The 24,828-nt window shown below is 46.0% G+C and overlaps 1 protein-coding gene across 2 annotated transcripts in view; it reads right to left on the reverse strand.

Moving 5' to 3' along the window:
- Nucleotides 1-24,828, reverse strand: part of LOC119181597 (rho GTPase-activating protein 45-like) — a 255,502-nt gene that overhangs the window by 49,592 nt on the left and 181,082 nt on the right. For both annotated transcript variants that reach the window (XM_075875919.1, XM_075875918.1), the window contains 7 exons: nucleotides 22,951-23,097; nucleotides 16,300-16,364; nucleotides 13,353-13,463; nucleotides 10,397-10,477; nucleotides 8,649-8,858; nucleotides 2,574-2,690; nucleotides 1,427-1,563 (listed from right to left, as the gene is read on the reverse strand). In XM_075875919.1, the coding sequence (XP_075732034.1) occupies nucleotides 1,427-1,563; nucleotides 2,574-2,690; nucleotides 8,649-8,858; nucleotides 10,397-10,477; nucleotides 13,353-13,463; nucleotides 16,300-16,364; nucleotides 22,951-23,097 (868 nt within the window). The remainder of the gene's footprint in view (nucleotides 1-1,426; nucleotides 1,564-2,573; nucleotides 2,691-8,648; nucleotides 8,859-10,396; nucleotides 10,478-13,352; nucleotides 13,464-16,299; nucleotides 16,365-22,950; nucleotides 23,098-24,828) is intronic.

The following is a 24,828-nucleotide window of genomic DNA, read 5'->3' on the forward strand; positions in this document are numbered from 1 at the left end:
ATTAGTCATTATATGCCGCTGTAGCGCGTATTAACAAACTAGCAGCTGGCAACCATTCACCATGCAGCACCATTGTGGATAGTCAAGTAGCCAAGCCAATCCAAGTCAACTGACTGTCAAAATGGGGTTTGTAAGGAAAGGTGCTGTGTACTAGTGAAGGTTCGTGTCCTTTGTTGTTTGTGCGCATGGTTAAAAGTGAGATACTTGTGAGAGTGTAAGTCGTAGGTGATGGCGAGAGGTAAATTGCCGTGTTGATGGGTGCACTGGGCTGCTCAACGTTCAGACTGATCATGGATGTATTGTCACCAGCCGACCGCTGCGAGGTGTGGTTCGAAGCATTCTGGAACACCAGCCAATCGCGATCAATTGTGCTTTGAAGCAGCCTGGTCCCAACGTGAAAAGGATCGACTTCTGCATCTGACACATGGCCCGACCTCGGGCAAGTCAAGTCAAAGCCCAAGTCGAGTGAACTGGTAGGCTGTCATAGCGGAGCCTCTAACACTAGTGAGTGCGTTGGGCACGATACATGTGGTGATGAGGACACTGTGTCAAACTTTTGAGGAAGATTACAAACGTGGTTGATTGAGCTGTGTTGACTGCCTTGATACTGCTTTTCTTTTTCAGACTCGAATGCCTGACAAAGCTGTCAGTTGTGATTAATTACTGTTAAATAAATTTCGAGTCAACAAGCTTTGTTCGTTTTGTCACCTTTCTGTTGATTAATACAGTATATATACACAAGACCTCGCAGGTGTTTTTCCTTTGATGTATCAAAATATCATGAAAACAAGTAAATCCTAAGTAGTATCACTACTCACAGTACAGAACCGACCACGCAATCGTTGTTCTGAAAAGATACTGAAAAAGTCCTGAAGTGTTGTTTTGAGGATATGCTGAGGTTGTTATGTGTATGGACAAGGGGACGGGATTAGTGCCATTCTAGTACCATAAGAGGACATTCTGAGGGCGTCATATTGTCCTCACGGAGGCATACTGGAAAGTGGGCTTTTTTATGGGCGGGTCTATATACAACAAAGTACTGATATAACGACTATTTATCGTGGCTCTTTGCAGTTCGTTATATAGATTTGACTATATATATATATATATATATATATATATATATATATATATATATATATATATATATATATATATATATATATATATATATATATATATATATATATATATAAGAGGAGACAGATGTGCATGTATCTGCACAAAGATTTCCCTAAATTTTTTTTCCAGTTGTGCCTTACGATATTCGGTCGAGCTACGCAGCATGTTAGTATGTTTTGATAAAAAGAGACAGAAAGTTTTAATTAAAGGCAGCCTGCTGAAGAAGCAGAACTATTTATCTATTTATTCTGGCTCGTCATATTTATTAGTGTACGATTAGGGCAGAGGAAGCGTGTTGTCGTACCTCGTGTCTCCCGCGCAAGGCTCGAAGGCGAGCAGCCTGGGTTCGACTGGGTGGCGTCCTGCTGGAATCCGGCGTACGAACTCCAGATACTGGGAACCCGGTTCATACAGGCGGCTACTCTCGCACAGCGTCTGGAACTACGATGGGGTTATTGTAAACACGAGGCCAATGATGTCCCAAATCAGTGTCGAAACAACGAAGGCCGGACGGTCAATCGTAGGTTTTGGGAGGGGAGGGGAGGCTTTGCAAGCAACCAGAAAAAACCGGCGGATTGACCATAATATACGAAAATTAAATTAGGAAAAAGGGAACTCTTCAGTATCGCTTTCAAGAGTCAAGAGTTGAACGTGATATCAATATTCCGTCCGTAGTGCTTACTTCAACCATTTAGTGTAGCTTATTGTACGACGTTACTCTGGATGTTTAAATTGTGGTATATTCAATGTTATGGATAAGGTTGAAATTGGCTTGTGTCAGTGAAGCTTTCCCATATGGCTGCATTCCGTGGAATGGGTAGCATGCTTTAAATCACGAGCAATTATGCGCGCGAAAGGTTTTGAACTTGCTATGCAGCCTCAGCAGAATACCCGCAGCAAAGTGTGTGCCTTTCGTAATGGGTGGCCGGCTTTAAACTAGAAAAATCATGTGTTTTGACACTTGATTGCAATGTATGCTTGTACCAGGCAACATTACTGCAATGTTACATATTGTATTGAGGAGCCTGTATATAGCACTAGAAATTATTTTCACTGCAGTTTCAAGTGAAAAAAAAAAAAGCAGACGCGTGGCTCTTTGGAAGAACACCTGCTTTTCACGCATCCACGCAAACGTCGTGGCTTCGATCCACATTCCAACCCGTGAATTTTAAATTTACGTTATTTTATTTACATCTTTCTCAATTTCTTGGTCACGAACAAGATGATGATTCTCTCGCTCACAATCGACGAGGCCGATGCCGAAGTTTCGGCGAACTAAGCTTTTGAACGCTATCCCGTTAATGCAGCAAAGTATCAACATTGGAAAATAACAGTTTCACAGTGAAAAAAGAAATCACGACAGTTCTCAATATATACAATCATTATTCAGAAGCAGATAAAAAAAAGTGGTCTTATAAGTGAACAGCCTCACAGCAATAGCTAGAGCATACCTGAATGGGTGCGGGTGCGGTAACGGTGTGTTGCAGCTGGAAATAGGCCACCGTGACAGCCTTCATGGTCTGATCACACTGGCACATCAGCTCACGGACTTGCTGCAGCACCTCCGCCTGGCCAATACACAAATAGCATTAATATAGTGTTGGGCAATGAGCAAATAGCGACAAAGAAGTGGTGGTACAGGTTCATGAACAATTTAGCAGGTACACCATGACGATAAAGCGTCATATCCTGCTTAAAGTTATGCATGTCGAGAATACTTTTCGGCACCTGACTCCAGTGGCCCTATACGTGCACTTTGATGACTACCCCAACGTTCGTCCAACAGTTCGTATTCTTCACACACTTCGTGCCTACGTCATTAGAATAAAAAAATATTGCAGACCACGAGATTCCTCGAAAAAGTCGAATGTTTCCGCCGCCTCACAGCGCAGCCTGGCATATGCACTTCGGTATTCAGCTGCAATATGCTTGCACCATTGTCGCACAAAGTTTCAGCAGCTACTGCTCCAAGCTGCATGGGAACTAAGTCTTTTATATGAGAAGCAGCTTTCTGACACACGCGTGTAATGTACCCCTACGTATGAGCATCCGTACAAACACTCAAAAACGTGTTCTCCTCTCCGCAGGTGTTAAAGCTGTGCCAAGTTGGTCACGCCGCAGCTGCGCGTTGACGTCACATTTCCCTTGCAAGTGCACGCTGACGTCATTCTCTTCTTCACCCGCACCACGCTCGCCGGAGCGCCCGCAGCTGCTGGCTCCTCCGCCCATTTGCAACACACTTCTCTCTCGCTTCACCTTCTCCCCCACCCACAATGCTCGATCGCATGTCGAGTGGAAACACTCTTTTGGCTCGTTTATCTGCAATAAAACTTACATGAAACCCAAACCGTCTCCCGTGCCTTCGCGTTTCAAACAAACATTTACTCGAGTAAACGCTACTGCGAGTTTCACTTTAAACCGTTCTTCCAGCACCCGCACCGACACCCTTTTCAACAGGGTCAATGCCGTGCGCACCGCTGCTGCTTCGCATCCCGTCAGGGTTCCCTTTGAGGAGATGGTTCAAATTTTTTATGACACCGTGGTCTGTAAACTTTTGTGGTTAGCTGTGCATCATCAACCTACGCTGCTAACCACTAAGTTGACTTCTTCATTATGAACGCTTTGTTATTTATTGGATAGAACCTCGACGCAATGTGCAGCCAACCAAGTGCTTTGCCTGCCATACGCACTAAAATTGAAATGAGCGCGGAATGCATGACCTTGCTGTCGGGTTGGCTCAGTTGAGAAACAGCCACGTTTTAACCTGTGAACGTCTATGCTCTAAAACACTTCCACCTAGTAGCATTGATAACGCACAACTAGTGGTCTAGAACGAACATGATCATTACTCAGTGATTAAATCAATCTTAATAACGACGAATGGAGGTACATTAGAGGGCCGGTTTAGCAGTAATCACACAGATTGTGTTTCTCACACGGTTAGCGTGGTGATGAGTGGTCGCTTAAAGAAAATTCCCCCACCTCCCTGAAGCGAACTGTGCGAGGGAGTGAGAGAATTAACGTTTATTTAAACTGTCAGTAACTGAAGTGAGTGGGGCCATACGCCCAGAGCTTCACTGGCTATAGCAGCTCACCGGGCCTGGTCCAGGGTTGCCAACTGGTTTCCCAGGGTCTGATCCAAGAGTCGCACCTCCCACGACCAGTGTAGTAACATGTGGGTTTGTATGAGCGTCGAGTTTCCCGCAACAGGACGCGAGGAACAGCTGTATGTAATGTGTGTAGGTGTTGATACCTTTCCGCACCATGAGCACTCATCTAGATATTCAGAAGGGTGTATTTTAAATAGTGTGTAGGTTGGGGTAGATGTTCGTCTGAAGAAGGCGCCAGTCTCTTGATTGAAATGCGAATGCATTGCGTAGCGTCTATAACCGCGTTTCGCACATGAGAACCCAAAGTTAGAAAAATAACACATTGAGAATGCTCTGTTTTCAGCCAGTTCCAAGGCAGCACAAATGCTGCAAACATGTTTCACCGCACTGTATTGAGGCGATAGCAAGTCACATTTAAGTCAAGGAGGTGGGGCCTCCGGTTCTTAGGGGGCGAGGATAAGCACGCGCGCCCGCAGCTTTTGCTATGGGAGAGGATGTTGGATTAATACCAACGGACGCCTGACATAGCCTGACTACGGAATGCATTCGCATTTAAAAGTTGTATAACTTCTCAGCTTCCCAAATCCTCTACCTAACTAACATAATCAAACAAGAGATGCATATATTTATAGGAACAGGTTGCTCAACATCCGCAATGCATTTATTATTGTCCGTGTTGGGACGTCAGAGCTCTAGTTTATAGCACTGCCACTGAGTGTTGGAAATCTAGAAAAATTATAAAGGGGGACACACATCTTGCCACAGCAGCCATTTTGCTGTATAAATGTAGATGTTATTTTTATTACAGCCACTGTGAAGAGAATCTTGGGATAACACGCGAAAACACCGCTCTTATTTTTCACTCCAGGCCCATTTCCAATCGTGTATACTTATTCGAAATAGCCTCCCATTATTAACCCCATAAAATTTTGTTGCAATTATATCGACACTTTTGGCTCGTTTTAGCAGTGAAGCTTTTCTTAGCTGAGGGTTTCGTGTTCGGCATTGCAGTGGTGCTGGTCACGTGACCTCGCATTGTGGCGAGAGTGAGCATCACAGAGAAAAGGGAGAAGTACGTGTGGCAAGGGAGACACGAGGGTGGAGGCAGAAGATGTAAAGTGGCGAAGTTTCGAGAAAGGCGCCAAGATGGAGTGATGCGGTGAGGTACAGTTGAGTGTAATGGCGTATTCGGCTGGCCACTCTGGTTCTCTGGCTCAGTGTCGCCAGATGCACAGGCAGCTCGCAATCAGAGTGCGAAAGGCAGTGTACCAACCGAATACATCGGCCATCTCAGAGTGCCCAGAGCAGTGCGCCTGTACCGCCATCGTGCAGCCAGTGCAGGAAGCTGTCAGGTAAACATAGCTGCACCGCGACAACATTGTCAACAAATGGAGCCGATCACTTCAGTGCCCATCTGTGACATGTCTTAGCTTTGTCATATTCTTTATCTCTCTGGCATGTCTGGATGTAGTGAAAGCCTGAGCTCAGCACATAAATCTCACAATCGTTCACAGCCGAACTGCTACCTTCAAAGCAAATCACAAGTCTTTATGCGTGCTGCTGTAATGACAGCATTGACGTCTCCTCCACCTTCACTAGACGCCTCGTTATTGATATGGTGCATTTATGGCTTCGTGAATATCAATTCGCTCCACAAACGGGTGAAAACGCCGTTAACAACACACGTGTACGAAGTGTTAGGCTCCCGGCGATTCCTTTTTCCGAAATGCACGCTCACGCTCCTCACCTCGATCACCTTCCAGCAGTAACGTGATTGGCTGGCCTGTGCCACGTGATTCGTCCTCCCGATCAGATCGCACCACGCTCTCACTTTGAAGTCATCGCGGTTGGGAGTGCTCCAAGTCGGAGGCTGATGCTCTGAAAGAACCAACCGAAGGTAGTCCGAGCGCTCGAATTCTACCAACCGAAGGGGCAGCCACTTTTCAGAGCATTCCAGAGCGCTCAAAAACGCCCAACCGAATACGCCATAAAACAGCATGTCACTGCGCTTTTAAGATGGCGAGCATTTCTCATTGTTCCGATGAAGAAGCCGCTCGACGTGAGCGGCGTCAGCTTGAGTTGACGCGAAACGGGCATGTCATCGTCGAGAAAACTGCGATGTCCGCACAAGAGGGGCTTCGGAATAAGCGCCTATGAACGGGACTTGAACAATATTGAAGTACGACATATATCCTGATGAACGACGGGCATAGGCTTCGTTGTTTACTTAGAAAAAGTCATTTAGAAAAAGTCATTTAGAAAAATATTTCGAAGAGATATTTTGCACAGCATGCGACCTCGTAATCGAACCAGCAACACCTCGCGAGGCGTTAGATGAATCGACCACGGTGAATATATACATCGTTTTAGCATATCAGCGGTGAACTATTCATATGTTTCCTTCACAGCTGGTGATGCGTAGAGCTCGCAAGTGCTTTAGCTTGTTCCCTTTCTCACCAGCGAGATTGCGTCATGGGCGTGCTGTAAAGGTCGCCGTCTGATGTGCCCGCGCCTCAACCAGTGGGCAAAGTAGAGATGGTATACCATCCCTACTTTGCCCACCGGATGCGATCACCAGTGCACACTTGCTTATCTTGTAATGGGGGTTGTTTGTATGACTTGTGCCTTCACTGCAAAAGTTTGCGTACAGAGCGCTAGACGGTGAGTTCGCTTGCCGCAGCGGCCGCATCTGCAAAAGGAGCGAGCTGCTCAAACACGATGCAGTTACATCTGTAGCTGTTACATCAGTATACTCCTGGGTATTCGCGAAGAGATCGCGCTATAGGTGGCAGCACCGTCCTGCCCAAGTGTGGATAGGCTAGAGTGCACCAGAAGTGTAGATAGGCGGTCTGAGCCGATTGTCGGCAGATAAAGTGCGTTGAATACAGTTTACTGTTAATACGCTCTTCTCTACTGGATCAATGCAGGACGCCTATGCAACGTTAACACTACCCGCGAGTAAAGCGCATCCTGCCTTTCATAGGAATGCTCACCCTGGGTGACTATCCTCATGCTTTCGCACTAAATCACGCCTTTGGTATGTTGTTTGTAAGTGGTTAGCTTTTGTTCCGCCTGCTACGCACTGCTGTAGTGTGACTGTACTATCATTTACATCCTTGTCATCCCCATAATACAAAAAAAAAAAGAAAGATTGTAGAAAGCCAGCATATCTGTACGATTCGTTCAGTGTCATCATTCGCGCCTCATACGCATATAGTTTTTTTTCTCTCATTCTCTTCACCATGAATGGTAGGACCTGGCCAGATAAACGCAACTTAGGCTCTTCACATGATCGATAAACTACAGTGCCATAGTTGTACACCTACTAACAGCGCGCAAGTGCATGTCTTAGAGCCTGTTTTTTTCTTTTGTTTTTGGCTTTTTTACAACCGAGTCACCATAAAACGTTGCATTCACACAGCATTTAATGGTGTTCATGTTTGGGAGGACGCCAAGAGCATTTTGAGATGTGCTTAAAATAGAGAGGGGCACCCACTCTGAAATTACTCTGGTGAATAGAGGGTACGACGACATAAACAGCACTCTGGAAAGTTGCACTCGCCAATCTTATTACAATGCATTAACAGCCTGAGCAAGACCAAATGATTTTTACGTCGTTTCAGGCATATATACGTACAGTTACACTCGTGCTTACATAACCGGACAAACCACGCTTTGAGAACGTGCATGACATATGCACATAGAAATATGACATGGCTAGCAGACGATGCAAGGAGCAATCAACACTACACTGTTTCCGCCAGTTGCCGCCAGGTGGCGACTCTGCTCGGTCTCGCGGCCAATACATGTGCCTTCGTGGAACCAAACTGCTAGAGGCCCGTGTACCCTGATTTAAGTGCAAGGTGAAAAACCGCAGATTGGAAAAAAGTGCCAGAGCCCTCCACTACAGTGTCCATAATCTCTATAATGGTTCCCAGGCATAAAAATTCAACAATTAGTATTATTGCCAAGCTATTTCAAGTACAGTGCCTGAAAGATAATCCTAAAGGTGAGGCACAATTCAATAGGGGGATGGAGGAGGGTGTCCCCCGTCAGCCTGATGCCAAGGGGGGTCAAGAACACCATCGGTACCTTTATGATTTGCGCGTGTGCTGCTGCCACTATGCAACCGAAGTCTTGAACGAACCACGTCGATTGATATGTGGCGTTTGCAACGTTCCAAAAAACCACCATGTAATTATAAGAGATGTCGTAGTGGAGGGTTCCGGAAATTTCGACAACATCGACGTTTTTTAATGCGCACCCAAATCTGAGCACAAGGGCCTACAGCATTTTCGCCTCGATCGAAAATGCAGCCGCTACAGCCAAGATTCTATCCTGCGACCTGCGGGTGCAGCCGAGTACTCTAGCCAATAGACCACTGCGCCGAGACCACAGGACAACGTCGTAGCATACCTTGGTTCTTTCCAGCGCGACGATGCGCTCGTTGGCCTCCACGACACACGCCTTGTAGGTGGTCTCGGCCTCGCGGGCCTTCTGGAGGGCGTCCTCTTCGACGCGACGTCGTCGCTCGTCCCCGTCGGCCCGCTGGGCGGCCTTGTCGTGCTCCTGGTGCCGCTGCACGTACAGCGCGCGGGCCTTGCGAACGTTCGCCTCGAGCTCTTGCTGCGAGAGAGGCGAAATGTGGTGTTGTACGCAAACCGCAGATACATGCAATCACCACAGGCATACGCGTGGTTTTCCCATTAGGAGGAGCAACATTTCTCCGCAGCCTCCACCACACCCTTCTCCCAGTGGTCGAGTCACAAACACAGAACGCTGCACAACAGACTAACAAAGAAGGAAATAAAGCGATGACGTGCTCCTCACAATAATACAGCTTTAGTCCTCGGCTTTTCTGTAGTAAATATGGAAGATGAAAAGTCCTTCCAATTAAATGAGAGGGTCGTTGTGTCGACCTTACTGTCAAAAGTCTCTGGGACCATAAAGGCCTGACCCAACGTATCTGTCTCAGGGCATCAGCGCATGGTTTTTTGGCTCTCTTCGTTCGGGAGAGAGTCCGGCGCCACGTCAAAAGGGCACGTGCCGACGTTCTGGGACGGATACGTCGCGTCAGGCCTTGATTCTTAAAAACACCAAGCCCGCGCGAAATTCGCCACAGCGCTTCTGTCACAGCTACAGCTGTGACAGAAGCGCTGCGAAGGAACCTTTCTTTACCATTCTTAACCAACAAAAGGAGCCTTTCTTAACCATTCTTTGCGTGTACTGCTACAAGCACACTTGCTGGATACCCACTATGCCATAAACAACCATAACTCTTGCGCTATCCCTCGTCATTCTTCGAAGAAGCGTAGTATACAGAATTGCTAGAAATTTTGTGCAATTTTTTATGCAGTGGCTGACAAAAATGAAGAATTATGCCTGAAGTGGGTATGAGCCAAACTAAGAAGTGATGAAGAACAAGCTTCTGTAAAGGGTTGGAGTAATGAAGGACCCATTCGTTATGCAATTCGCATTGTGTGATGCCTGGTTGATGCTTCGGTGTTCGAAAACGCTTTATTAGTCATGCTAAGGTGATTACTTTCTCGATAAATACTTACTATGTCGATGTCTTGACCTCTGGCCACAATACCCTCGCCCTGATTACATAAAAACAGACATGCGCTACTCCTTGGTTCCCCGATTCTCGCAACATCTCACCGACCGAAAGCACAATCCTCATGCTCACACACCACACTGAAAACAGAGCTGCTGTTGCAAACGGAACGCCTCGCGGGGAAATCATGGGCAGGAGCTATTTTCTCATCGCAAAGAAGCCCTGAGCAGTGAGTGCTTTTGGGGCTCAGTTGCCATAAAAAGTATATGTATGGCCCAGCAGTCCCTGTTAAATGATAAACAAAAATAATGACGATACTTCCACAGCACACTCTTAATTGCAGCGATGTTGACTGAAGCTTCGCCTTTCCTTTCTTTCCTCCACAGATAGATTTATAAACATGTGAATGTAAGTTCACATATGAGGACGAGATCGCTCAAGAAGTCGTGCTGCACATCGATTGTTTATAGAAGAAGACGAAGGAGAAGAATAAGACGGACGTTTTGAAAATGATGAAGTTGAAAGATTTCTTAAAGAGGAACTAAACAGAGCACAGCAAAACATCTGCAGTTGTAGGCTTAGCTATGCTAGTACACAATCACCTCACCATTCGCTTCAGTTCTCGCTGCCACGCTTCCTTGAGCTGCTTGCGTGCCTTCTCGTGTTCGTTCCTCCTGGCCGACAGAGGCTGCAAAAGAGGCAAAACAGGAGTCACGAGCAGCATGCACACAATGATGCATGTGCGCACGAAGGCACACAAAAAAGCTCTTATATACTCGCCATTAGCGGCGGCGGCTTCCAAGTGACACAGTTACATGTTAAATGATGTGCTTAAAGTGCTTGAAACTATCAAGCAGTTTAGGCTGATAAATTAGACTACGAAAAGTCTATCATCCCTAACTTCACCATCAAAGGCTCATTATTAGAAGGAAAAATCGAGGTCAAAGTGTCATTCTTCAGCTTCGCACCAAAATCTCCGCACAAGAGATCACGGCTTTCGAAATTACGACAACACTGGCTGAACGAAACATTTTCCAAAACTTGGCATACTTGGTCCACGAACTTCTCAGGATACAATGTACTTGGGGGAATGACTTTAGCCCAGGCAGACGGTGTTAAAAGTTGTTATGTCCTTGGTGTGGGAAATTTTAAGTGGCGTCCCCACCACCAGCATTTTATTCTAGCGTGTTCTCTTGCTTACCTAGGTGAATTTTAGTGGCAAGCATGATGACTTCCGTATTGTGATGAAAGAGTAATCTGTATATACAAGAAAAAATTTATGAACAATCCCCCAAGAGAACCATGATGGGATGCGAAGCAGCAGCGGTGCACACGCCATTGATCTGGCTGAAACGGGCTTCGACGCGGGTGCTGGAAGAAATATTTGAAGCCAAACTTTATGTAGCCTTTACTCAAGTGAAGGTTTCTTCAAAACGTAAAGACACTAGAGACGGGTTGGTATTCGTGTAAGTTTCAACGCAAATAAACGAGCCCAAAAAGTGCTTCACCTTAACGTGCGGTCGAGCGTTCTGGGGAGGGGGTTGTGTGGAGAGAGTGAAGAGATAGAGAAGTGTTTTGCTAGCCGGCTGAGCAGCAACACCGCCTAGCTGTGTTGGGAGGAGCCGGAAGTTGCTGCGGGTAAGGGAAAGAATGACGTCAAGGTGCAGCTACGACTTGACCTACTTGGCATCATTCTAACGACTACGGCGAGGGGAGCGTGGAGCGGCGCGTATAGACAGCGGATAGACAGCGTTACACAGGCTAGTCAAAGAGATGCTTCGCATATAAAATCGTTCTTTTTTTCTTTAGTGCCCCTTCAAGGGTGTTATGGTATACGTTCAGACTACCTTGAAGACCATGTTTAATTAGTAGGAACTTTCCATTGCACAGGCAGGTTACTCCGCTTCACTTTATAATGCAGCTATGAACGAAGACGATCAGAGGACTGGAGAAACATAGCACCGTTCTTCAGCCCTGTTTGTGCAAATGCAGAATACAAGCATATATGAAACATAAGGCTCTTTTAAATTGTTCTATTAGGTCATTCAAAATTAATTTTTTATGAGGCAAAACGTCACAACCGTAACGTCTTGTGCGGGTGTTCTGAAAAATGTGATACTACTGGGCTTAATTATCTGGTGATATGCATTTCCTTGAGAATGTCTTCGCTGCACTGAATTGCACGCTGAATATGGTTCAGAATTCCCGAAGAATCAAGCAAAGTTGAAAAAAAAGAGCTGAAAGCGCAGGACGCAACAGGCATTATGTAATTGATTGATTGATTTGTGGGGTTTAACGTCCCAAAACCACCATATGATTATGAGAGACGCCGTAGTAGAGGGCTCCGGAAATTTTGACCAGCTGGGGTTCTTTAACGTGCACCCGGCATTATGTAATCAGCGGGAATGATAGTGGCATAAAAAGTAAAATGCTGCTCCAGCTAAAATGTGATTAATGCCTGAATTGCCCATTGATTTCTCGGTGGACAAGTCAATGGACACGTAACGAATAAATAAAGTATGAAGACGGGAGGGTTCACTGAAACGTATTTATTATTCTTGTTATTGTTATGCAGCAAGCGTAATGTCAGCACGATTTTTAGCTTTCAAGCATATAATGAGCCCGAAGCCATCTTTAATAAGCATGCATTTAGCTATACAAGACAGTGCTCTCAAGTTAGCGCTCTGGGGACCACTTGTATTTTGTAATCTCTTGTTGATGTTTCACTAATCTGTCACTACAGCATCTCTCATAATCATATGGTAGTTTTGGGACGTTAAGCCCCACTTATAAATCAATCAATCAATGAATCACCAGTTGGCGAATTTGCAACAGATGAGCCATTATTTGGGTGTCTTCAAATAACTTTAGACAACAGTAAGCAAATAAGAGAAAGCTGGCACAATACACGGTTTTCATACTTGCAAGTTGCGTATGCCTTACTGTCTGTACGCTTTCATAATGAAGACTTGTTTATTATTCACTTATTTGTACTAAACGATACAGTGGTATAATACAAATACGAAGTAATTATAATACAGAAAGGGGTCCTAAAGTAAAAACCCTCAGATACCTCCTGTTTGTAGACACACAAAAATGCAGAACGAGGATTGGGAACTAAGAAATTTATAACATTACTGGCATTCCGAGGTTACAAAAGCCACGTCAAGTTATGTTTAACACGACAACTTTCCTTTCGCCGTCCAATGTATCGAGAACTTTCAAATCTAGTTTTGCTATACTCAATAACAACCACTTAGTTTGGCCGAGAAGTTGCCTGCACTGCATCTCACACCAAAGAAATCTCATTTGGGCAACTTCGAAAGCACTTTTGCCCGCATTTATGCTTTGATTGCCGTGCATGTCGGTGTCATCTAGTTGATTTCCGAACTTCAATAATAATAATAATAATAATAATAATAATAATAATAATAATAATAATAATAATAATAATAATAATAACAACAATAAGAAGAAGAAGAAAAAGAAGAAGAAGGAGGAGAAGAAGAAGCAGAAGGAGGAGGAGGAATGGCTTTGTGTCCGTGCAAGCGAGCACTCATTACCTCGACGAACTTGTGGTCGTGTAGAAGCGTGCAGTTTGAGAGGCAGTTGTTGGCGTTGTCCAGGTCTTGGTCAATGGCCGTGCAGTAGATTGACTGGAACGGCAGGAAGCTCTGCGCCCCACCACACAACAAGTCACAATTCAAACGAAACAGACTCAGGGAAGTTCAAGGTAATGAGATGCCAGAGAAGCCTCTGTAGCCAACAGCAATTAACTTCCAAGATCAAAGGGTGTGCAGAGACTTTGCGACATTCCCGCTAGGGGAATGCGCCATGTCAACATGACAACGTCGCATTGTCCTGCAGCTTTGCCGAAGACAGGTTCATATTTCGGGGACAACAGCTGGCCTCAGCTACGCTTCTTGTCCAATGGTTGTTCATGACTTTAAAGGTTAAGTAACACTTTATCACTAATGCAGTCAAATCACACCAATGCATTTTCACAGAATCTATAGAATCTATACGCCCTTCTACTAGAGTTCCAATGAAACAGTAGTATGCAGCTTGTTCTGATTTTGTTCACTATAAATTCTACCATGTTGCTTAAACGCTGCTCTTGTATAATTACCTTCCGTAGCTTCACCAACTGAACCAAGAACTACTTGTGAAACGACACAAGAGCACCACAAGGTGTTTTTTCGCACTCAAAGGACATTACGTTTGAATATAATGCACGTTATTACCTCTACTTGTAAATATATTGCAGCCGTACGCACCTATAAAGACCACAGACATAACGATCTAGCAGCTATAAAGACCATAATTCGGTGCACTTAAAACTTCCCTATGCTACCCTTTGAAACTGAGTCTGCATAAAGCGAACATCTTTCGAAGCGTCCTACTTTTACGATGAAAACTTTGGACATGGTCGTGGTAATAATATGGAGCGCACGAAGCAAAAACAATGTTTTAAAAAGCTTTCTAAAGCATGTGATTGGCGCTCGCTCGCGCGTACCCCACTGTGGATTATTTGCGACTAAAATATCGTAGACCGCTGCGAGCACCACACGTATCATTTCTGACGTTGTGAGCGAGGTCACTCACTTTCGAGGCGTTCATCGGCAGGACAGAAATGAGAAGAAAAAAGAAAAAGAGGCAGCATGAAGAATTACGGTCAGCTTTCACACGGCAAGCTTTTCTGACGCTGTTCTCGGCATCTACAACCGCCGAAGATTAACCAACCATGCCTTTGAACGAAGAAGCGATAACATTTTGTCGCATAAAAGTTCAATGTGACAATCAACTCTCCAACGCCACAATGTGCAAAACGTCTTCCACCTTATGGTAACGGCAGATGTTGGCTGATTAGTGATAACAACCTCCACACGGTTGCAGTGGTTCTTGCACCGGATAAGGAACAGAAAAGAGTGATGCCAGGTGGCCATAAACGTGCAATGTTGACACATTGCCGGCTCTCCCCCCCCCCCAAACTTATCACAGTCATTTGCGGATATCTGCTGGGCGGAGTGACGGGTGTACAAGCGCGTCATGCTGCCGTTCGCAAGTTAACCACAGCCGTGTCATGCGAGGCAGGCCGTTTGCGCACGTTGCTTGCAAAATTAGTCTTCGTTGTGTTCAACGAACAGGCAACCCGCCGCATCCAAGCCCGATACTGAGTGAAGCTTGGATGACGAAAGCACAAACGTGCATATTAGATTGCGAATGACCTGACATGCGACAGCGAGAGGCGAGTAGCGACGCGCTGCACGCAACTAGCCAGGGATGATTGCTTCGAGGTGGCGGTCGATACCGCGCTTTAGTTGTACGGCGCGTGTTCATTGTGAACGTGGTTCAATGAACTCGCGAACCCATAACAGGCATTGTTTAACACACGAAAAAGCCTTACTTGTCAGCAGAGGGGTTGTTGGCACTCTTGAATGACAAATGGAAAATAAACCCTTTGGCCACTAAGTGGACGTTTTTATGGCTGAGTCCATATAAAACGAACTACTCATATAACGACCACTTATCTCGACACGTTTGAAATCGTTATAAATGGGTTTGACTGTATTGCGCTTATTTGTCGGACGGTTATGTATACACAAAGTACACGAAAATTACACAAACCATGGCGCTTGTACTTCACCAATTCGAAATGAAATATCCCCAGTTCAGTACAAGCTCTGTACACCAGCGTCTAGGTTCTCCATGTAGCTTTGCGAAGTCGCACTTTCAACATGTGAATTATGAAGAATACATAAGAACCGTTACAGAAAAAAAAAATGCAGCACTGCTACTGCGAAACCTGTGGAACTGTGCAGAACGGTCATCCAGTGATTTCATTTTGTAAAGTTGATGACGTGAATGTTAATTTACTTAAGGACGTAGGGTTTTCCAGGTACGGGCCGAATCATGTTAGGGATTTTTCAAACTGGGTGCGCAACATTCCAGTTGCCTTTTGATGCTCTTCATCGACTGCCTGCTTGTCACGGCAGTCGAGATACCTGTCGTCTGTAGCGAATTTCGTCAGATTCTCTCCTCTTCCTGTTGTAGCGCCATAGCATTCTGTTGATAAGAGAGACTGTGTGAACCTGTGAGGCGGTGGTCCTCTCTATTGAGCGGCGCATGAGTCAACAGCATGTTTAGGAAGGATTTCTGACAATTTCATGATAATTGAAGCCATTATTTCGACTTTTTGTTTCGGTTAATTACATAATTTTAAACATCATTCATTTATTTTAGCCCTGTTTTGAACATCGCTAGGATTGTTTTGAACCTGTATCGACCATCTAATCTTGAGCGTCATCATGCAGCATGTGATCGATAGATAGATGACACGCTGGGTGCCTAGAATGCTTCACGCTTAAAACATCTTCAAGCCGCTAGCTCAAAGAAGAACTATTTTTCTGGTGGCTATAGTTATTGTTATGACGAAAGCAGATCCTCATCATCATCATAAACAACAGTAACAAAAATATTCGAACCGTGATTCAGACTAAGTCGTCTCACCTCTTCTTTAAGGACAGGCCGCATCGTCTGCGCCAGCTTGAGCAAGTTCCGGGCGTGCTCGGCCTCTGCGTATGCAATCGGGTCTCCTCAGCACAAGCTTTTCTCGAGCCGAGCTTCCCCACAATGCAATGAAAAAGTGCTTGGGCATTTAGTGCAACAAAACAATACATTGCATTGAGACAGCTTTTATAGGATATCAGCAGCCACATGATGTTACCTTTGAATTGCTTATGGCCGTTTCGTTATGTGGTCACGTGACGAGTCACTTGTTAGTCACAAACAGATCACGCGAGGAGGTTTTAAGGTGAAAAAAAAATTGGCTCCGTATCTGCATGTTACACTGCAAATGTCGTCGAAAGACGATAGTCTTGCGTCTGGATAGAGTGAACAAAACGTTTATTTGATGTTCTGCACAAGAAAATCAGCGAATGGTATTCTGGAGGCACTGCGTTAGAGTACCTAGAGCGTGCAGCGGAGGCGAACGAGCACATCGAGTCACGCCACACGTGAGACATGAGGCATCTGGCAGTTATCTTGGAAAACGCAGCGTGCGGCGTATGCGCCCGTCTCGAAGGCGATAAGGTGTAGAACGCAAGGCGACGGGTAGGTGCCACTAAAGCCTCTAGAACTCCATAAAGTAGCGACACTCTCCTCCTCCGCTCTTGTTTTTCCTCGGTTGCCTCTCCTTTGCACTCTCTTTTCGAACATGGCGCCACCTGCATTTCTCTTGCGTAGCAGACGCCCTTTTGCGGCGGGAGCGCTTGCTCGGCAGACAGCACACTGAGAGTGTTCGGGCCAGCTGTTCAACTCACCCTAAATTATCTTAATGAGTGCAACTTCAACCCATGACAGATCACACACATGCGCAACGCGTAAGTGTGATCACACCTTGATCGAGTCACTCGGCGTCGCAGTGATCAGATGTTGACTTTGTGTGCATCACCCCTTAGTATGTATGTTCTTAAACATAAACCTGTGATTGTTAGCGAGAACCACCTTTTTTTCTTGGCCCGTCGTTTAGGGTGTCTCCGAATAAGTTTTACACTGTAAATAGCATCGCTCAAACGTTCATGTGCGGCTGCTTTGGCTTATATTTCTGTTAGCAGGTGTGATAGCACCCATGGAACTATGCAACTGTCTTTCCTTATTCCGCGCACGGGTGGTGCAAACTTCACCATATATAGACAGTTTCGGTGTTTGTAAACAAACTGGCTCGCGCCGAACGGCCTACCCCGGTAGACTTCTGATGCGGAACTTCCGGCAATGCTTTTTCAATGGTTCCGGCGGTGTTTTCATGGTGTGTTTCAGTTTGCTGCTCTGTTATTTCTGGCACATTCCTTAGAATGTGTTTGCAGCAACGTCTAGCAGCTACATGAAGGGACTCACTACTTGAGTGGCCGATTGGCACCGCGCAAAATATCCGTCGCGGCGTTTTGATGAGCGCGGCCCCCTGCTCCGTGTTGCCTCTGATAGTGGTCGTGTCTGTACAAACAGAAAATGCATAAACTGCAGGAGAGGTTTGTCAGCGAACTTAATTAGGCCAGTTTGTTCTGCATGACAACAATGTGGATGCGCTTTGAAGGCGCGGACCGGGAATTGACAGCGCACACCTGTCTTTTCCCTGTCGGCCTCTTCAAAGCACACCCACATCGTCGACATGCAGAGAGTCGCTCGATTCATTGTGAAGTTATTCAATTCAGCTTTTCGACTAGAACTGGCAACCAGCCTCCTGTTGAACCTCGAACATATTTGTGTTTTCTTCTAAGCATACAACCTCAGGATAAAACGCTTATTTCTGCATCTGTGTCACACTGGGCGCTTTTTAAAGAGATCAGCAGCAATCGGAATCGCTGGCGATACGAAGTGTTCATGTGACTGAGAAATTTTAAAATGTGCTGATGTGATGACGTCCACTATGGCTGCAGGGTCAAGTGAACTATTATGGTTTACTAACGAGTAAGCTATTCATGAATTAAACATGCAAGTTGAATCTACCTAAATTTACAGCCCATGTTCACACCCAAAATATACATTAGCGAGAATGCGGCGATCTTCATTAGCGGCAGAAAAACAGGCGACGAGTCATTTGCTTGCACAGATAAGATCCCATTCGCCGGCATCCCTTGAAAAAAAACCAAATGCAACGACAACGAAACGTGCGCACCACGACTTGCACTGAGCGGCGATTAATGTTAAGCGCGGGTACTTTGCCTTCCGTGTTGTTTCGAACAGTGCACATATACTTGATATCGCTAAAACTATGAAATAAACACCCTTGCAATGAATTTTCAGTGTTAGCTTCTACATTTTACTGCTGATTTCAGGCGTCAGTACACTAATGTGCCACAGGTGGAACACGAAAGTGACTGCATGATGAGTTTCAGTAACCGGGCGCCTTCGACTAGTCTAACGTCTGAGAATCGCCTCTGTGCCATCCGTCTGCACTGAGCTTTGCATTGTCTTTGATGAAGTGCAGAACAAACCTACGCACTTTTAGTGGGAATCCCGTTTTCTCGCGTGATCGCTACAATGCAGGTGCTCTTCCTATCGTCGTCAGTCGGAAAACAGAATAGGTTTGACTAGCATAGAAAATTAATTTAGGCATGTAGACTGGATCCTGCCTTGACACAGCTCTGCTCGAGTCGCAAGCGCTTCATCGGAACAATTTTATCCGCATAAAACATGGGAACACAAGCAGGCGCGGCCAGCAATAAACACTAAAACCACGCAAAAACAAGCGACACCGGAAGCTTCCAGGGGTGGTTTTCCGGTGAACGCACAATGTTGCTAGAGACCGGCAGGCTCTGGCGAAACCGTCTATAGAGTACATAATTTGTGCAGAGAGCATTCACAGTGATCCCTATAGGTGGTCAAAATTTCGGGAGCCCTCCACTACTGCGTCTCTCACAATCATATGGTGGTTTTAGGATGTTAAATCCCACATATCATATCAATCATTCACAGTGACCGTCATGCAGTGAAAGCAACAACACGCGTTGAGCCTGTCGACTCGAGACGCCGATGTCGCCGACGGTCAATTTTAACGTTTGGTGAGGCATCTAAGGCCTTAATAATGTGTCAGAAGGCGCACATTTGATACTCTAAAACATCTGTGGTTGTTTCGTGAAGTGGTTAGATGCACCGATCTTATTTCAGAAGTGCGCCTTGTGGACGTACGTATCTGACATTCGAACTGTATCGCGGAAAAAATGAGCTTGTGTATGAATTAACTAGCGTGCCAATATACGCGATTACTTCGCGAGAGCTCCACTTGCGGATATAAACCTTCACACGAAATGGCACACGAAATGACACGTATATGCGAGGTTTCTAAATGATGCACGCACACAGTGACTCAAAGGCATGCACGCTTTGCATAACCACATGCCCTTGCATCGGAAGTCCCCCCGGCTGATCAGTCACCGTAAAAGAGCAACAAAAAGCAATTTGACCTGAAATGTACGAGCATGCAAGAAAATTTGGCGGAGAGTACCAATCATAATGTGAGTTGCTCAGTTTTGTTTATTCAAGACAGGAACGCGAAATCTCTGAAGTTCCGTAATCACAATTTCGAGCATCTTTCCGTGTACATTCTGAACACACAAACCAGTATTGCGGACTCAAAGCAGCCGGCGCTTAACCACAAGCAGAACACGTAAGCTTGTATTGTTAAAAAAAAAACTGCCGCCACAGAAGCGGTAATGAAACCCGAGTGAGAAATTGCAACGTCGTGCACAATTAACTGCGCTTATCTACGGCGTTAGAGCAGGCATTCAATTGAGCAAACATCGAACCATACTCATATTGAGAGACGTGCAACTTATTTCGCAAAGTGGATTCGAAAATGTAGGCCTGAAGTTCTCATTTTTGATTCTACGTAACCATGTCTTTTGTCGCATGTGGTTGCACTTAACGGGTGCTATCATAAAAAGCTTTCGGCTATCACTGGACTTTTTCTGCCAGCAGAAGGCGCAACAATCACTTACGACAACGAACAGCGATGACATTCTTGAATGAAAAGTATTCCACAGCACAGGGAGCATGGAAGGGGAACTTCGTATACGTCAAAACAGATGCGCTGCGTCCCGAAGAGTCCGAGCCTCCAGAGCAAAGATGGCAGTCAGGAGGGATTGTAAACAAACAAACACTGCGAGCGGTCCCACCCGACGGCATCTGACCATTGCCGACGCGGCGCCGGCCTCGAAGAGGGCGGCCGTTCGAAATATCGTCTCGTGCCTTTAGATTCTCCTTAAGGGCAGACATACAGACAGAGCAAAATTTTGGCGTTGAAGGTTCCCAAAAAAAATTATGGTAATTAAACGTGCCTTTCCCTCACCTCCCTTGATATTATCTCGTGTAAGTGCTGTGAAGGAATTCGTAGACAGGGGGTTGTGAGCTCAAGCCAACGTTTCGAAGAGTGGACTTTTCTTCAGGCTTATAACTTGTCTGCAAGGCTAGAACTCTTCTAGCACCCCACCGCGGTGGTCTAGTGGCTAAGGTATTCGGCTGCTGACCCGCAGGTTGCGGGATCGAATCCCGGCTGCGGCGGCTGCATTTCCAATGGAGGTGGAAATGCTGTAGGCCCATGTGCTCAGATCTAGGTGCATGTTAAAGAACCCCAGGTGGTCGAAATTTCCGGAGCCCTCTACTACGCCGTCTCTCATAATCATATGGTGGTTTCGGGAAGTTAAACCACTTATATCAATCAATCAGAATGGTTCTAGCCTACAAGAAGGGTCAACTGCTCTGGTTTTTTTTATCGCAAAGTTCTATCTTCCTCTCCCCCTCTCCCTTTCTTTTTCGGTTGTCACAAGGCTGCATCTAAGTGATTCACCGAAAATTTAAAGTAGAAAGCACGTGACGCATTGTAGAATATCACTGGTAACATTAAACTATTATGTCATCGTCTGTCTACAAGTGGTAGCCGAGCACTTGGCTTTCAAACTAGTGGGAGTATTTGGTGTCTTTTTCTGCACCAAAACCATTATAGTAATCGTTTCCCGTCTCTTCAACAATGCACTGGCTGAGTTTCCTATCAACACTGCTCCGATGATAGTTGCGCACCTTTTGTAATCGGGGAATACTGGGCGTATATGGTTACAATGCAAGCAGATCAGTTTAAATTGATAAATTTTACCATGCAGGCCCGTATTCAGGAATTCCTTCCAGGGGGGGGGGCACCTTGTGAACACTTTGAAAAACCCGCCGCTTTATTAATGCCCTTGCTAAAACACACAAATCTGTTCAAATTTTGAGGGAGGGGGCAATAAACAATAGCCCCTGCTGCGGGCTTGGTACTATTAAGGCTATAATGATGTTATTCTCACTGTCATATGTTATTTAATCAAGTAGAAAAATCAAGGTCAAGATTACATTTTTAAATATCATGTCTAAACCTCTACGCGTGACGTCACAGTTTGATTGATTCATATATGAAGTTTAACGTCCTAAAGCCACCATATGATAATGAGAGCCACCATAGTGGAGGGCTCCGGAAATTTCGACCACCGGGGCCCGGGTTCTTAAACGTGCACCGCAATCCAAGCACACGGGCCTACAACATTTCCGCCTCCATCGGAAATGCAGCCGCCGCAGCCGGGATTCGATCCCACGACCTGCAAGTCAGCAGCCGAGTACCTTAACCATTAGACCACCGCGGCGGGGCCCTTCGCATCGGTTCATGACAGTGGTAAGCAGTCACAGCCGTTACCGCTTTTGTGGCCGATAGCAAAACGTGTTCATCGCAAAGCCACCACCATCGTGGTTGTGTTCTTGTAACAGCCCGACAACTTCAGGAAGAGAATTAACACAACCACGATAAACCAACTCGCCCAAATTAAGTTCTTGTTACGACCACTATCATTGGGGCACCGGTCGAGGCAGCACAATCGAGCTAATGCTATGGTCGTTCATACACGGAATGTTAGGAAGCACTAGAATCATCGTGCGCGTCTGCACGTGAGCAGGCTTGTCACTTGTTTCTTATTTTTTTGCATTCCGCGGGCATTTGCAGTTAGTAGGAAAACACCAAAAATTAACAGATATAAAGCTCGAAACTGTCTAATCGGATGCTCTGCAAACCGATGAGCAACTTTCTCATTGAAATGTTCAGCCCGTTTTTGTTGCTTAAAAAGTTAGCTAATGAAATTGACCCCACTAAGCGATTAATCAGAACACAAAAGATAGTCTAACTCCAGGCAACAGTCGGTAACATGCATTTGATTGCGTTGTCATTGCGTGTGTCGGCATATTTTTATATTCTGGCTAAAGATAGATGGGGAACTCTGTATGTGAGGACCTTGTGAGTCATTTGTTTTTCCAATAGAAGTTGTAAATTTTATGAAAAAGACATAATGAACTACAGACTAGCTGCAATGAGAAAGAGGAGCGTAGGACAAGCTTAATTTGACAGTGGTTACGCTACTTATTTGGTGATAGTTAGATAGTACGAAGTGACAGGCACAGTTTTGCTCAGCTCCAAGTCTGAAATGAGTGAAACAGTGCCAGGGCCCCAGACAGACAGAAAGAAAGAAGCTTTCAGCATGCGCTCTATAGGCTCCGAAGCGTTTTTGACGTTTCGAACGAGTGAGAGACAAAAAAAAGAACTATCCGAGAGTCCCCTTAGGGCGATTGAAAGTGCTCGACACTCACCGAGGTTTGCGCGTTTTTCGACATAGCTGATGACGTCCTTGGCGTACTTGGACCACACCTTGGCGCGTCGCAGAGCAAACTCGACGCCGTCATCGATGCGCATCAACTTGGCGTCCGCCTCGGGACCAGTTAGCGTCATTGCGGATGCTGCAGAAATGAAAAAAAAGAAAAATAAACAAAAGCGTGAGAAGAATATTTCGACAACCCATCGGGCCGTTGTGTCAACGGCCGTCTAAGGTATAGACCACCTGGCCATTAGGAAATAGCACAGGCTCGTATTTTTTGCATCATTGGAATGAGTAGACCTTTGCTGAGTGGTGTTGTGTTTGGTGGGCCACCCTTTTGCCGCGGCCGCCAGAAATGAAAAAAGGCAGCCGCCTCGTCATTTTCTGGAGATAAGGAGCAGCCCCAAGACGCCCTGCTGTTTCCATGTGCTGGGCGCGGCGAGGCTGAAATTACTTTACGCAGCACGGCTGTCCTTTGGGTCTGCGCAAAGGTGCGACACTTGGCGTCTTCGAGCCCCGGTAAAAGCCACAATGCCGAGCTTCCACCGATTGCGGACGTCGGACCATCACGCTGTGCGTGTTTGACTGATGAGCTGCCGACGCCCAAATCAGCACCAGATGTCCAGGCATGACCCTTCGGAGGCGCCTAGACCGCAACTGCCTTTCGAAAAAGCATGGGTGGTCAGCCCGAATGGTGAGATGACAGACTCGCTTCACCCCGCTCAAGCAAGATTCGCCGAAAGTGGCAGCATCACCGGGACCATACACGTGTTTGAGTATTTGCGTATGCGTATGTTGGCGGCGGTGCCAGCATAATAACACTCGTGTGTGCAGCGGAACATACTATTGGACAGTGTCGTATGAACCTATTCCCCGATCTAGGGATCTGGGGAGATGAGATTGTATTTAATCAGCCCTCGCGGGCTGCTGAGTGTGGTTTACGGAGCTTGTTCAAGAGACAGCTTTTTTCAATGTAGAGCTTTCAATGTAGAGCTTCAGGCCATAGAGCCCGTGCCATGTAAATAATGTAAATAAACCCTCTCTACGAAGTACAACCTCCTCCTGCCTCGACATATTGATCCCGGATCTCCGGTGCCACAAACACCGGTTGAAACAGTGGACTTTTGCTAAGTGGAATGAGTACAACATGAATTTTACGGAGAAGCAGACAAGGTTGCTCGAGGAGTAGCAGGGGCCATGCGCATATGGGTGCACTGCTAAGTGGAACGTTCGTGTGCGAGACATGTTCGAATTTCACTTTCTTGCAAAGGCGTAGGTTTGCATAATGCCACGTTCCATTTCACAAGTTTTTGTTATCGTTCCGAAACACCACACGATTCTCGGCGCAAACCGCGCCTGCAGGTTTCGAGAAGGTTCCGGACTGACTGTAGTAGACCATTTCGATAAGATCACGCCCACTGTGCGAACGGTACAGATTGTTCTGGAACCTACGCCACCGCCAGCGATAACGCTAGAACATACGACGGCAAGGGTATAAATGCCGACGCGCTTCGCCGCTTGTCAGTTGTTGATCGAAGGCCGACGCTGCGTTCGCCGCTATCAGTCCGAGACTGCTATCTGTGCAAGACTGCTGCTGTAATTAGACTTTCCGTTTACCGGGCACAGGTTCGCCCAAATAAACAGTTAAATCCCAACACGAAGTTTCCTGTCTTTGGCCACGTCACGACCCCGTGACAATAAGATGTTCTCTTAGTTGACAGTTTCGACAGGCTATACTGCCATGGTCGGACAAAGTTTACCCACCCACTCGCAGTTGGCGGGCGAGCAAGGCGAAATATGCTCATTCGAGCATTCCCTTCTACAATTGACCGTATTGTAAATAAGTAACTGTAGACAAGCGTATCATCGTTAC

Source organism: Rhipicephalus microplus, chromosome 10 (assembly GCF_043290135.1).
Source record: "Rhipicephalus microplus isolate Deutch F79 chromosome 10, USDA_Rmic, whole genome shotgun sequence".
Classification (NCBI taxonomy): domain Eukaryota; kingdom Metazoa; phylum Arthropoda; class Arachnida; order Ixodida; family Ixodidae; genus Rhipicephalus; species Rhipicephalus microplus.